Source organism: Enhydra lutris, unplaced genomic scaffold, assembly GCF_002288905.1.
Source record: "Enhydra lutris kenyoni isolate GAN:26980312 unplaced genomic scaffold, ASM228890v2 scaffoldscaffold86, whole genome shotgun sequence".
NCBI lineage: Eukaryota > Metazoa > Chordata > Mammalia > Carnivora > Mustelidae > Enhydra > Enhydra lutris.
This window is the reverse complement of record NW_019154170.1, coordinates 5,068,411-5,078,393: the sequence shown is the minus strand read 5'-3', so window position 1 is coordinate 5,078,393 and position 9,983 is coordinate 5,068,411. Positions and strand designations below refer to the sequence as shown.

Genomic DNA, 9,983 nt, shown 5'->3' with positions numbered 1-9,983 from the left:
GTACTTCCGCTACCGGCCTGGGCCTCCCCGGAAGCGGAGCCGAAGTGGGGGCGCGGTCTAGAACAAGGGGGGCGCTCCCCGCCGCCGCGCTCTGTTGCCTGGCAACCGGAAACGGGCCGGGACCGCATTGGCTGGTGCCGGGGCGTGGGCGGAGCTTGCGCGGCGCCGGGAGCGCGGAGCGGGTCCTCCCGCCCGGACCAGCCCGGAAGGAGGAGCTTGCGCGTGTCCTGGGCGCATGCGTGGGGCGCGGCCGACCCCCCCCCCCGCCCTCGGAGGGGCGATCTGGGCGGGGCCCGGAGGCGGGGCCGGCAGTTGTCCGTTGCGGGGCTGGGCCGGCGCCGGGGGCGTGGCGCGGGAGGCGCCGTTGGTTGGCGGGCTGCGGGCGGGGGCGGGCCATGGCCCTGCTACTGTGCCTGGGCCTGTCTGCAGCGCTGGCCCGCGGCTGCCTGCACTGCCACAGCAACTTCTCGGAAAAGTTCTCCTTCTACCGCCATCACGTGAACCTCAAGTCCTGGTGGGTGGGCGACATCCCCGTGTCGGGCTCGCTGCTCACCGACTGGGGCCAGGACACGATGAAGGAGCTGCACCTGGCCATCCCCGCGGAGATCAGTGAGTGAGCGCAGGGGAGGCGGCGCCCGCCTGGGTGCGTCCCCGGCCCCGCCAGACCCCGGGCCCCACCAGACCCCGGCCCCGCCTGACCCCGACCCCACCTGACCCCCAGCGCTGCCGGACACCGGGCCCGGGCCGCTCACCTGCCGCCCCCTCCCGCCCGCAGCCCGGGAGAAGCTGAACCAGGTGGCGAACGCCGTGTACCTGAAGATGGATCAGCTGTACCAGGGGAAGATGTATTTCCCCGGTGAGCGGGCAGTCGCCACGCGCGGGAAACGGACACGGGCCCCTCCGCCCCCTGCCCGAGCCTCACCTCTCTCTTGCCCACCCCCATCAGGGTATTTCCCCAATGAGCTGCGAGCCATCTTCCGGGAGCAGGTGCACCTCATCCAGAATGCCATCATCGAAAGTGAGCAAATGGAGAGCCCGGGCGGGTGGGGGAGGGCCCCGGGAGCGGCTCGGAAGTCCCCGGAGGTCAGGCGGGGGGCTGGCAGGGTGCATTCCGCACAGAACACCAAGGGGACAGAAGGGCAGCTCCTCAAGGCAGGGCCCCTTCCAGCGACTGGGCCGAGGCACTGGGTAACCCCCGCCCGCCCTTCCCTGCCACCTGCCCCTGCCGGTCCCTGGAAGCATGCTGCCCTCCACCAGCGTTTGGGCCCCCAGGCTGAGCGCCACCCTGGGGGAGCCTTGGGCGGGCAGGAAGGGTGGGCGGGGCAGGGGACAGGCAGGTTGGTGCTCTTGTGCCCACACAGGCCGCATTGACTGTCAGCGTCACTGTGGTGAGTGAGGCCCGGTGCAGCCCGCGGGGCCCGGCGGGGAAGCTCCCCGGAGGCCGAGGCGGGGAGCCCGCGGCTGCCTCCTGTGTGTTGCAGGCATCTTCCAGTACCAGACCATCTCCTGCACCAACTGCACCGACTCGCACGTCATCTGCTTCGGCTACAACTGCGAGTAGGGCGCAGCCGCAGGGCAAGGGGAGGTCCTGGCCTGGGGAGGGCGGGGCTCCGGACCCGGGGCCTCCCCATCTGCACACCCCGTGTGCCTGCAGGTCGTCGGTGCAGTGGGAAACAGCCGTGCAGGGCCTCCTCCTATACATGTGAGTTGAGGCGGCTGGGCTCCGGGAGGGCAGCCCGACCTCAGCCCTGCCAACCCGAGTCCAACCTCGCTGTCGTTGTAGAAACAAGTGGCACAAGTACGTGAGTTTTATCAGAGGCAGGGAGTGTGCTTTAAGCCCTCGTGGGTGAGTATGAGCTGTGGCGGCCACAGGAGGCGGCACCTGGCCCCTGGGCTCCGGACCCCAGCCCTTCCTTCCGTGAGCACCTCTGGGCTTGGCTGGCGCCAGCGGGGCCAGACAGTGGTCAGAGCTGGGGAGGGCCCCCAAGAATGGATTTGCCCCAGTGCAGGGACCTGGGGGCCACCAGCCCTAAAGCTTGGGGCTAAGAGAGACTCTGTCGTGTCTTTCAGAGAGGACACGAACACAAGGTAAGCCACCCCTCACCCCCAATCCCCGCCCTGTCCTCTCCAAAGCCCTGGCCAGGCCTTCTGAAAGGGAGGTGGGGACAGACTGGGAGGGGTTGGATAGGGCAGACACAGCTGGCGGGGATCCCTGGCACCTGGGACAAGCCAGACGTCACCTCTGCAACCACACCCAAGCGATCGCTTCATGAATAATCATCAGCTGTCCTCCTCCCCTGGACGCACAGAACCACTCCGGCCTTGTGAGTGGCTCAGAGGCAGGCTGTGAGGACCTGGGCCGGGGTCTCTGGGTGGGTGGGCTCCGTAAGCCAGAGATCAAAACCCAATGGCTAATTTGCCCAAGCCCCACCCCCGCCCGTTTTTTTGCGGCCCGTTGTGGGAGTGCTGGGCATGACACTGAGCTTCGAAGGTCTTGTCTGCGCCCTGTCACAGGCCCCAGGGGCCCAGCAAAGACCCTGGCAGGGGCGAGGAGGTGGAACAGGGACGGAGGGCTGAGGGCACTCATGTCTCTCCAACAGTCTGATATCCCCGAGCTTCACGTGTCTTGAGCCCCCACACCTGGCCAACCTGACTCTAGAAAACGCTTCCGAGTGCCTGACACAGCACTGACGAGCACCGGGTTCACCAGACCGGCCCCAGCCTGGAGGCGGAGCCAGGACTCAGCTGGACTGTCCCAGCTTGACCCCCTGGAGCAGGCTGCTGCCGTCTTCCTCCTCTCCCGTCCGAGCCTGGGGCCCCCGGGAGGGGTGTGTGGCTTTGTCGGGCAAGGTCCCTGAGCTATTAGATGCAATGATTAAACGTCCCTGACATTTCTCATCACGGAGCAGTCTTTCTCAGGGCAACAGGGGTCAACCCATCCTGGTCTCGAGCACGGGGACAGGACTGTGGGCAGAGGGGCGTCCACGCCCGTTCCAGTGCAATCTGTCTGAACGCCACTGGGTTGGCTGGGATGGAAACAAGCTTGTGGGGCAGATGCCCTGAGGACTCAGAGACCACGGTTTGGTGAAAACTGTGGCCAGCTCGGGCGCCTCTCAGGGCTCACGCCACGTTGGGCCAAACCTGAGTCACAGGAGCACAGAACAGTCCTGCTGCGTCTCTTCCTTCTGCAAACCCTCCACGGGGCTTACGAGGGGCCCCAAGCACTTGATCTGCAGGGCGGGCAAGCAAGGGACCCGGGGACCAGAGTCCTGCCTGGAGGTGGCCTTGTGCCTGGAAGTGCTGCTGGCAGCGGTCCATCCGCGTCAGGACAAGCGCATGGGGCACGTGGGGAGCGACATGCTGGTGGGCTGTGGAGAGCGGCAGTCTCACGGTGAGCACCCACCCAGGGGATGGGAGTGGGGGGTGCGGGCTGGTGGCCGGGCCAGAACCACCCTCGCTGCGTCAACGTGGGGTCTGTCGCCTCGGTGCTTCCCAGGCAGCAGCAAGGAAGGTGAGGGGCCGGCAAGGGGTCTGGCATGGTACAGGACACGTGACTTTGTCCACTGAGAAGAGTGAGAACGCCTCGTGGCTGGTGCTTCTGGACATACTATCAAGCGGGGACACTGGTGGCCGGTGGGTCTGCCCATCTGTGCTTAGGCTCCGTGCTCTCCCGCCCGCGATTTCAAGCTCGAGCTTATCTGGCTTCCTGTCCACTGACCCCGCCTTACTGGTCTTGAACTGACCCTGTCTGTGCGGTGTAAGGCCAGCGGGCATGCGGCAGGTCAGACCAACACGGGTGGGACCTGCCTCACAGCAGCTGTACTGCCGCTTACCCACGCGCCGCTCGCTAGCGAGGTGCCCCAAAGGGCGGGCACGTCCACCAGGCATCGCCGGTGGGGCTCCTGGAGCCCACGGGTCAGGCGGCTCCTTGCCACACCGCCCAAGCTTGGGGTGTACGGCGATGACACGACCTCCACCATGAGGGGACGGGCGCATGGGCAGGACGGACCCCCGTCAGCTCGAGGACTGTCCAGAGCCCCTGGGTGTGAGGCGGTCCCCTTGAGACCACCAGGCACGCGCGGACACGGGCAGGACATCCAACAGATAAGCGTCTGTTTCACAAGTTTATTGGATCATCTTGACACAAAATCATTACAGCAGCGTGATACGTCTCTCTCCTCTACCTGGGAATGTCGACGGCAAATCGATCCTTACATGACACGTCACACAGTGCTGACGTTCTAGCGCCACGGCACAAGATTCCGGAAGAGGTTACTCTACATGCTAAAGTGACCGTGGGCATCAGGAGGAAGCTACGTCAGCGAGGACCGTCCACCCTCCCACCCCGCCCCGAGGCAGCGTGCCTCACAGGTGGGGGTCTCCGTGCCTCGCTCCGTGGGCTACGGTCCGGGGCCGGGCCACCCCAGGAGTCCGCCTTCCTGGCAGCGGAGCGTTCAGCGACGGGAAGGACCTGGAATCCCCAACGGCCCCACCACTCACCAAACACTGCCGACGGACACACAGCTCAGTACAGGGGACACCGTGAACCAGCAGGGTCTGGGTCCTGCGCCACTGGGATTTCCGACCGGACCCCCACCGTGGGTGGCAGCCCCCCGGTCCGACACACGAACACGTGGTGGGACGCAAAGAACATGACGGACAGCAGCCTACACGACCCTCTGGCCAGCAGGTGTCTTGACCCACGGCTGGGAGGGTGAGGAGTGTCTCTGCAGTGAGCAGGTGCCCGCGGGCAGGGCACCTGGGGGACTCGGATGGCCTCCCGGGAGCAGGATATACCACTGGGTGCCGTCCATGGCGTACCTGCAGCCCGGACGGCGGTTCCATCCGCTACCCGGGTGGCCTCGCTACCGCAGGCCCTGCCCGAGGGGGGTGCCTCAGCGCTTCCCCCAAAGAGTGCAAAGAGTCAAAGTAAAAACGCCGACAGGATACATCAACGCGACGCATCACTTCGCCCGGCCAACAGGAGCGCCCCGTCCCAGCGAGGGCGAGGCCTCGGCGGCTCAGCACTGGGCCAGTGTGGCCTTCATCTCCTCCAGCAAGCTGCCCAGCAACGCCGCGTCGCTGCACTTCCCGTCGACGGAAACGGACTTCTCCCCCTGCAAATGGGAAAACCACCACAGAATTTTGAAATACGGCATGAAAAACCCAACGGTATGTTCGTCCTTTAGCTTTTTCACAGCGCCTCGCTCAGTGTTCTGAGAACCCAAATGAGGGTCCCGCCTCTGCACAGGCCGGGGCTCACCTTCTTCACCAGGAGGCAGACGTGGTGGCCCTGGATGGAGCGGCTGTACATGGAGGCGCAGGAGTCCACTCTCTCTACCACTGCAACAGGGGGTGCGGGGTGAGGCCGGAGCCGGCCCGCAGGGAGCAGAGGCACCGCCACCCCAGCCTCAGAAGCCTCGTCCCATCTCTTACCAGAAAAATGGTGATGAAAACAGATTTTTGCCAGAAGATTCTGGAAGGACATACTAATGCCATCAACTTTGACTGAGCTCATGCTCAGGTCCCCAGACTCCAACAACTTGGCAAAGGCATCACTGTGGGAAGGACACAAGACAGGCTGATGACAGGCAGGCTGCCCAGCCCCCTCCGGTGGTCCCTTCCTTTGTGGGGAGGGGCGCACCTGTAGCAGGGCGTTGTGACCAAGTACGAGGTGCAGCTGAAATGCAGCTGGAAGTCCAGCTTCTCGTGGGTCGAGCCCTCATCGTTCTGCGGGAGCAGGCGCACAGAATGAGCAGGGTGCGGGGCACCGTCCCACGGGCTCCCGACACCGCCTCGAGCCCTGCTACCTTGGCAATGAAGGACAAGGTCCCCTTGAGCTTCTGGGCCGTGACGATGCTTCGGACGGTGAACACAAACTGGGCCTCGTTGGAGACGCCTGGGGAGGGGGAAGGCGTGGGCCCGAGAGTGGCGTGGGGCGGCGTCCGGCTGCCGTCCCGCACCCTGGCAGGTGGCAGGGATGTGACCCCACCCAGGGCCTGTTCTTGGCGCTGCCCACCCTGGTCAGAAAACTGGGCTCAGCCCCCGAGGGACAGCAGGTGACAAGGGTGGGGGGTCCCCAGGACCAAGTGGATGAGTCTTGCCAGCAGGAGCCCCCGGCCTCCCCCCAGCCCCAGTGTCCTGCCGGCGGCCCACACACCTGGGGGCAACTGGAAAGGCACAGGGACCCCATCGTGGACGGAGGAGCCCTCGGGCCGGGCCAGTTTGGTGTTGAGCGAGTCCAGCACGCTGAGCTCCATGTTCTTCAGGAAGCTGCTGCTCTGATTCTCCAGGACGACGGACACAGTGACCTGGCTGTCCTTCTGCAGGCTGCCCTGGATGTCGTATGTCTGCGAGGCAAGGTCGGGGTCAGCCTGTGCCCCCCAGGCCCCCTACCGGGCCTGCATGAGGGGCCTGAGGAGTGCCAGCCACGCTTGCTGGGCAAATGCGGATCACCTCCGAGAAGCAAAACTCCCCAAAACCCAAACAAGAAACAGGGCTCTGGCACGGCCTGCGGTTCAAGCCGCTCTCCCCCTTCCTCTGCCGGCCGCTGCCCATCACACCGGCCCTCGGGCCCACCCACCAAAAGTACCCCGTGCACCTCCCCCCACCGGAAAGGCGCTAGTGCAGGAGGCTCTAGGAGCAGGAGCCCTGGGACAGAGACACTTGAAGCCCCCGCTATCCCCAAGACCCCACTGCCTCCTCCACACACCCAGAGAAAGGACCCCAGTGTGCCCCCGGCCCCGGTGCTCTGAGTTACCCACACTGCTCACCATTTTGACGTAGGCATTTTCAGCCAGGAGGCAGTAGCTGGACATGGGCTGGAAACAAAAGAAAACACAGCTTTGGCCAGACAGAACTCGCAGGTGGCAGCCGCCCACAGAACGGGGCCTGCCATGACCCGCGCCAAGGGCTCCACATGGGAAATGCTGGGACCGTGAGAACGGGGCGGGGGGAGGGGGCAAGGAAACCCCTGACCCCAGGGCCTGGACAACACGTGCCCGCACCTCAGCGACTCCTGCCACATGATAGCACTGCCTCCCTGACGCCCAGAGCCCCCGGGGCTCACCCACCCGCGCCCACCGAGGCCCTGCTGCCCGCGGCTCCTATCCTCAGCCCGGCTGCGGGGGCGCCCCGGGCCCATGGGAGGCGAGCGCAGCACCCCTCACCGGGAGAGGGTCCTCGTCGAGAGCGCCATTCTCCACGGGCTCTGCCGCCCCGTCGCTGGCAGGCTTTTTCTTCTTGGGTTTCTTCTTGTCTTTTGATCTCTCCTCCTTCTCCTTCTTGTGCTTCTTCTTCTTATGCTTAGAAGGTTTCTGGAACAAAACATGATCAATGTCAACTCCCAGACTTCTCTGGCCAATGGCGCCCACAGCGAGGAATGGCCCAGACCGCGGGGGCCCAGGAGGCTGCAGACACAGCCGGCGACACCCCCCGTGTGGCATGTGGCTTGAGACGCGGGATCCATGAGCCAAGCTCAGGAGTGCTCGTGGCACAGCCGACGGAGCAGCCAGCCCGTGTCACAGTGGACAGAGTGGCAAGTCCCAGGCCCATGGGATGGAAGTGAGGACACGAAGGCCCACCGCTCAGCGGGACAGTCACTGGCCACAGGCACAACCCACAGGAAGACCAGTAAAAACCCAGATGCCAGCTCCCCACTGCACCCGAGCCGACGAGAACACACGTCCACGAAGAAACCCGCCCACCCACATTCACAGGAGAGGACCCACAAAAATCGAAAGGTAGAAACTTCAGTGGGAGAGTGAAGGCACAAATCATGTCCACCACACGCAGAAGCGTCCCTCGGCCATGGACAGGAGCCAGGTGCTCCGACGCACTGCCCCAGGGACGAACCCCGAGCCCACAACGCTCCAGGAGGGCACCAGACACAGTCCACACTGGGTGTGAGTCCACACGTGACACATCCAGAACAGACCCCTCCACGGACGGGAATGGGGCTTGTGGGGCTGGGGAGAATGGGGGGTGATGGCTTATGGGGGCAGGGTTGCTTTTGGGGTGACAGAACATTCTGGAACTAGAGAGAATGGCACAACTTTGTGGATGCACTGAATACCACTGAACCACACACCTTAAAGAAACGACCTTTACCACATACAAGTGACAGCAAAACTGTCGTGACAACAGAAGCCCAAAGCACACCAACCGGACCCCGCCCCGGCCCCAGCAGCCCCCACCCCCGCCCCACAGGATTCAGCAGTCGGCCCGAGTCCGCAGCACGGCCGCGCAGCCCGCTCCCTGACAGTTGGGACGGGCACCACTCCCACCTTCTCAGGGTCCCGCTCGTCGTTGTCGTCCTTGTCACCCGGCTCCTCTCTCCTGGCCTCCTCACCCTCTTCCTGAGTGGCAGCGATGACGGCGTTTGCTCCGGGCTCTTCCTGCAGGAAGCCGGGTGGGGGGGCTCAGGCGGGCAGCCGGGCCCAGGCGTCCTCCACCCCCACCACATCCCAACCCAGCCTCCCTGGTTCCCACCAAGGCGTGTGGCCACCGGACAGTGCAAGCAGCTGGCAGAGGTCCGAAGCAGGCTGCAGGCACCGTGAGCGGCCTGAGGCCCGCCCCCCCCAGCCTCATCCTTAAGAGGAAGCAACAGCTCGAGGCCGCGTCCGGCACAGGAGCCCAGGCCGTGCTGAGGGCCGTTCCTACGGCCACTGACTGGGCCAGACTACAGGCACGGGACCTGGCTGGTCTGTGCAAGGGCGCCCCAACATCCCACATCCCTGAATGCCTTGGAGAGGCAAACTGACTGAGGCTGGTAAACGCACGTGCCCCCCGCCAACCTGTGGAGGACCGTGCGGGGCTCTTACTGGGGCCGGGGGCACGGCAGGCAACGGCGTGGTGGACAGCCAGAAGTCCAAGTCTTCGCCCTGAAACCACAAAAGAGAGGCTTTGGGCTAAAACAGGACAGGCTACAGACGGCACCGGGGGTGGGGGAAGTTCCCACCCCCAACCAGATAGGGCAGCTTCAGCTCTGGGACCCACGTGCACAGGGAGCCGACCGCAACGTCAGGGCCGGAGGCCGGGGGCACTCCTAGCTCACTCTCCATTGTAACAAGCAGCCTCCGACGTCCCAACAGCAGCCCGAGAGAAAGCGGCCCGGCCCACGGGTCCAGGCTGCTTTACAGCCCCCAGCCCTCCCCTGGCGTGACCACCCCACGGGCAGACAGACTGACGGGAAGGTCAGCATGGGGGCTCTGCGGGACCCACGTACCACCTTCTCCTCCTCCTTCCCTTTCTTCTTCTCGCGTTCCTTCTCCTTGTGCTTCTTCTCCTTTTTCTTGAGCTTCTTGATCTTCTTTTCCGTGACGGGGACATCCTCTTTCTCCGGAGACTTACAGGTGTCTGCATTTCTGTGTTTCTGGATAGGCAGCTTCTCGCTGTCGGCTAGGGGCCTGGGCAGGCGGGCCACAGAGTGAGAGGACAGGAACACAGAGAACACCGACGGCCTGGGGCAGGCCCGGGGCAGGCCCGGCCCCATCTCGGCCCTGCCCCGCTTACCTGTCCAGGTCGATGTCCAGGGCCCTATAGGGGTCGTTGGGGTCTTTGTCGTCCTCGTCACTAGGCAGAGCGTTCTGAGGGAGAGACGAATGCTGTGTCTCAGCCCAAAAGGTCCGTGGAACCCTTCCACCCCTTCTAGAAAGGGACAATCTGGGGGCCTGGGGGACTCAGCTGGTTAAGTGACTACCTGCGGCTCAGGTCATGATCCTGGAGTACCAGGACCGAGTCCCACGTCAGGATCCCCGCTGGGCAGGGAGTCTGCTTCTCCCCCTGCCCCTGCCCTCCTTATGTTCTCTCTCTCTCAAAAAATAACATCTTAAAAAAAAAAAAAAAAAAAAAAGGGACAACCAGGCCCACACCGGAGAGGAGAGTTCATCTGGGGCAGGAAACGAGGCTGGGATGTGGGCTCCCACTCACAGCTCAAGAGCCCTCTCCAGGGTCTGCGGGCAGAGGAAGCCGCGACGAGGGAG

The 9,983-nt window shown here is 64.5% G+C and overlaps 2 protein-coding genes across 8 annotated transcripts in view; one reads left to right on the top strand and one right to left on the bottom strand.

Moving 5' to 3' along the window:
• The first annotated feature begins 376 nt into the window (after window positions 1-376).
• Window positions 377-2,901, top strand: LOC111161663 (IZUMO family member 4). Of its 5 annotated transcripts, none has more exons than XM_022525433.1 (10): window positions 377-609; window positions 776-856; window positions 947-1,018; window positions 1,362-1,388; window positions 1,482-1,557; window positions 1,655-1,702; window positions 1,784-1,798; window positions 2,071-2,088; window positions 2,310-2,324; window positions 2,601-2,901. In XM_022525433.1, the coding sequence occupies exons 1-10, from the start codon at window positions 396-398 to the stop codon at window positions 2,689-2,691; spliced, it is 657 nt and encodes a 218-aa protein (XP_022381141.1). In that variant the 5' UTR covers window positions 377-395; the 3' UTR covers window positions 2,692-2,901. The 5 variants fall into 5 exon arrangements, 4 of the variants coding, with proteins under 4 accessions (XP_022381141.1, XP_022381144.1, XP_022381142.1 ...); XM_022525436.1 differs by having other exon boundaries at window positions 2,310-2,346; window positions 2,601-2,667; XM_022525434.1 differs by lacking the exon at window positions 1,362-1,388.
• A 1,210-nt stretch (window positions 2,902-4,111) lies between these two features.
• LOC111161660 (adaptor related protein complex 3 delta 1 subunit) overlaps window positions 4,112-9,983 on the bottom strand; it is a 33,553-nt gene continuing 27,681 nt past the window's right edge. Inside the window, exons 21-32 of one of the 3 annotated variants that reach the window (XM_022525428.1) lie at window positions 9,514-9,587; window positions 9,227-9,407; window positions 8,796-8,882; window positions 8,286-8,396; window positions 7,170-7,316; window positions 6,774-6,821; window positions 6,161-6,350; window positions 5,811-5,899; window positions 5,645-5,730; window positions 5,437-5,558; window positions 5,264-5,343; window positions 4,112-5,117 (exon numbers count right to left, since the gene is read on the bottom strand). In XM_022525428.1, the coding sequence (XP_022381136.1) occupies window positions 5,022-5,117; window positions 5,264-5,343; window positions 5,437-5,558; window positions 5,645-5,730; window positions 5,811-5,899; window positions 6,161-6,350; window positions 6,774-6,821; window positions 7,170-7,316; window positions 8,286-8,396; window positions 8,796-8,882; window positions 9,227-9,407; window positions 9,514-9,587 (1,311 nt within the window). In that variant the 3' untranslated portion in view covers window positions 4,112-5,021. The remainder of the gene's footprint in view (window positions 5,118-5,263; window positions 5,344-5,436; window positions 5,559-5,644; window positions 5,731-5,810; window positions 5,900-6,160; window positions 6,351-6,773; window positions 6,822-7,169; window positions 7,317-8,285; window positions 8,397-8,795; window positions 8,883-9,226; window positions 9,408-9,513; window positions 9,588-9,983) is intronic. The other 2 variants (XM_022525426.1, XM_022525427.1) reach the window with 2 other exon arrangements.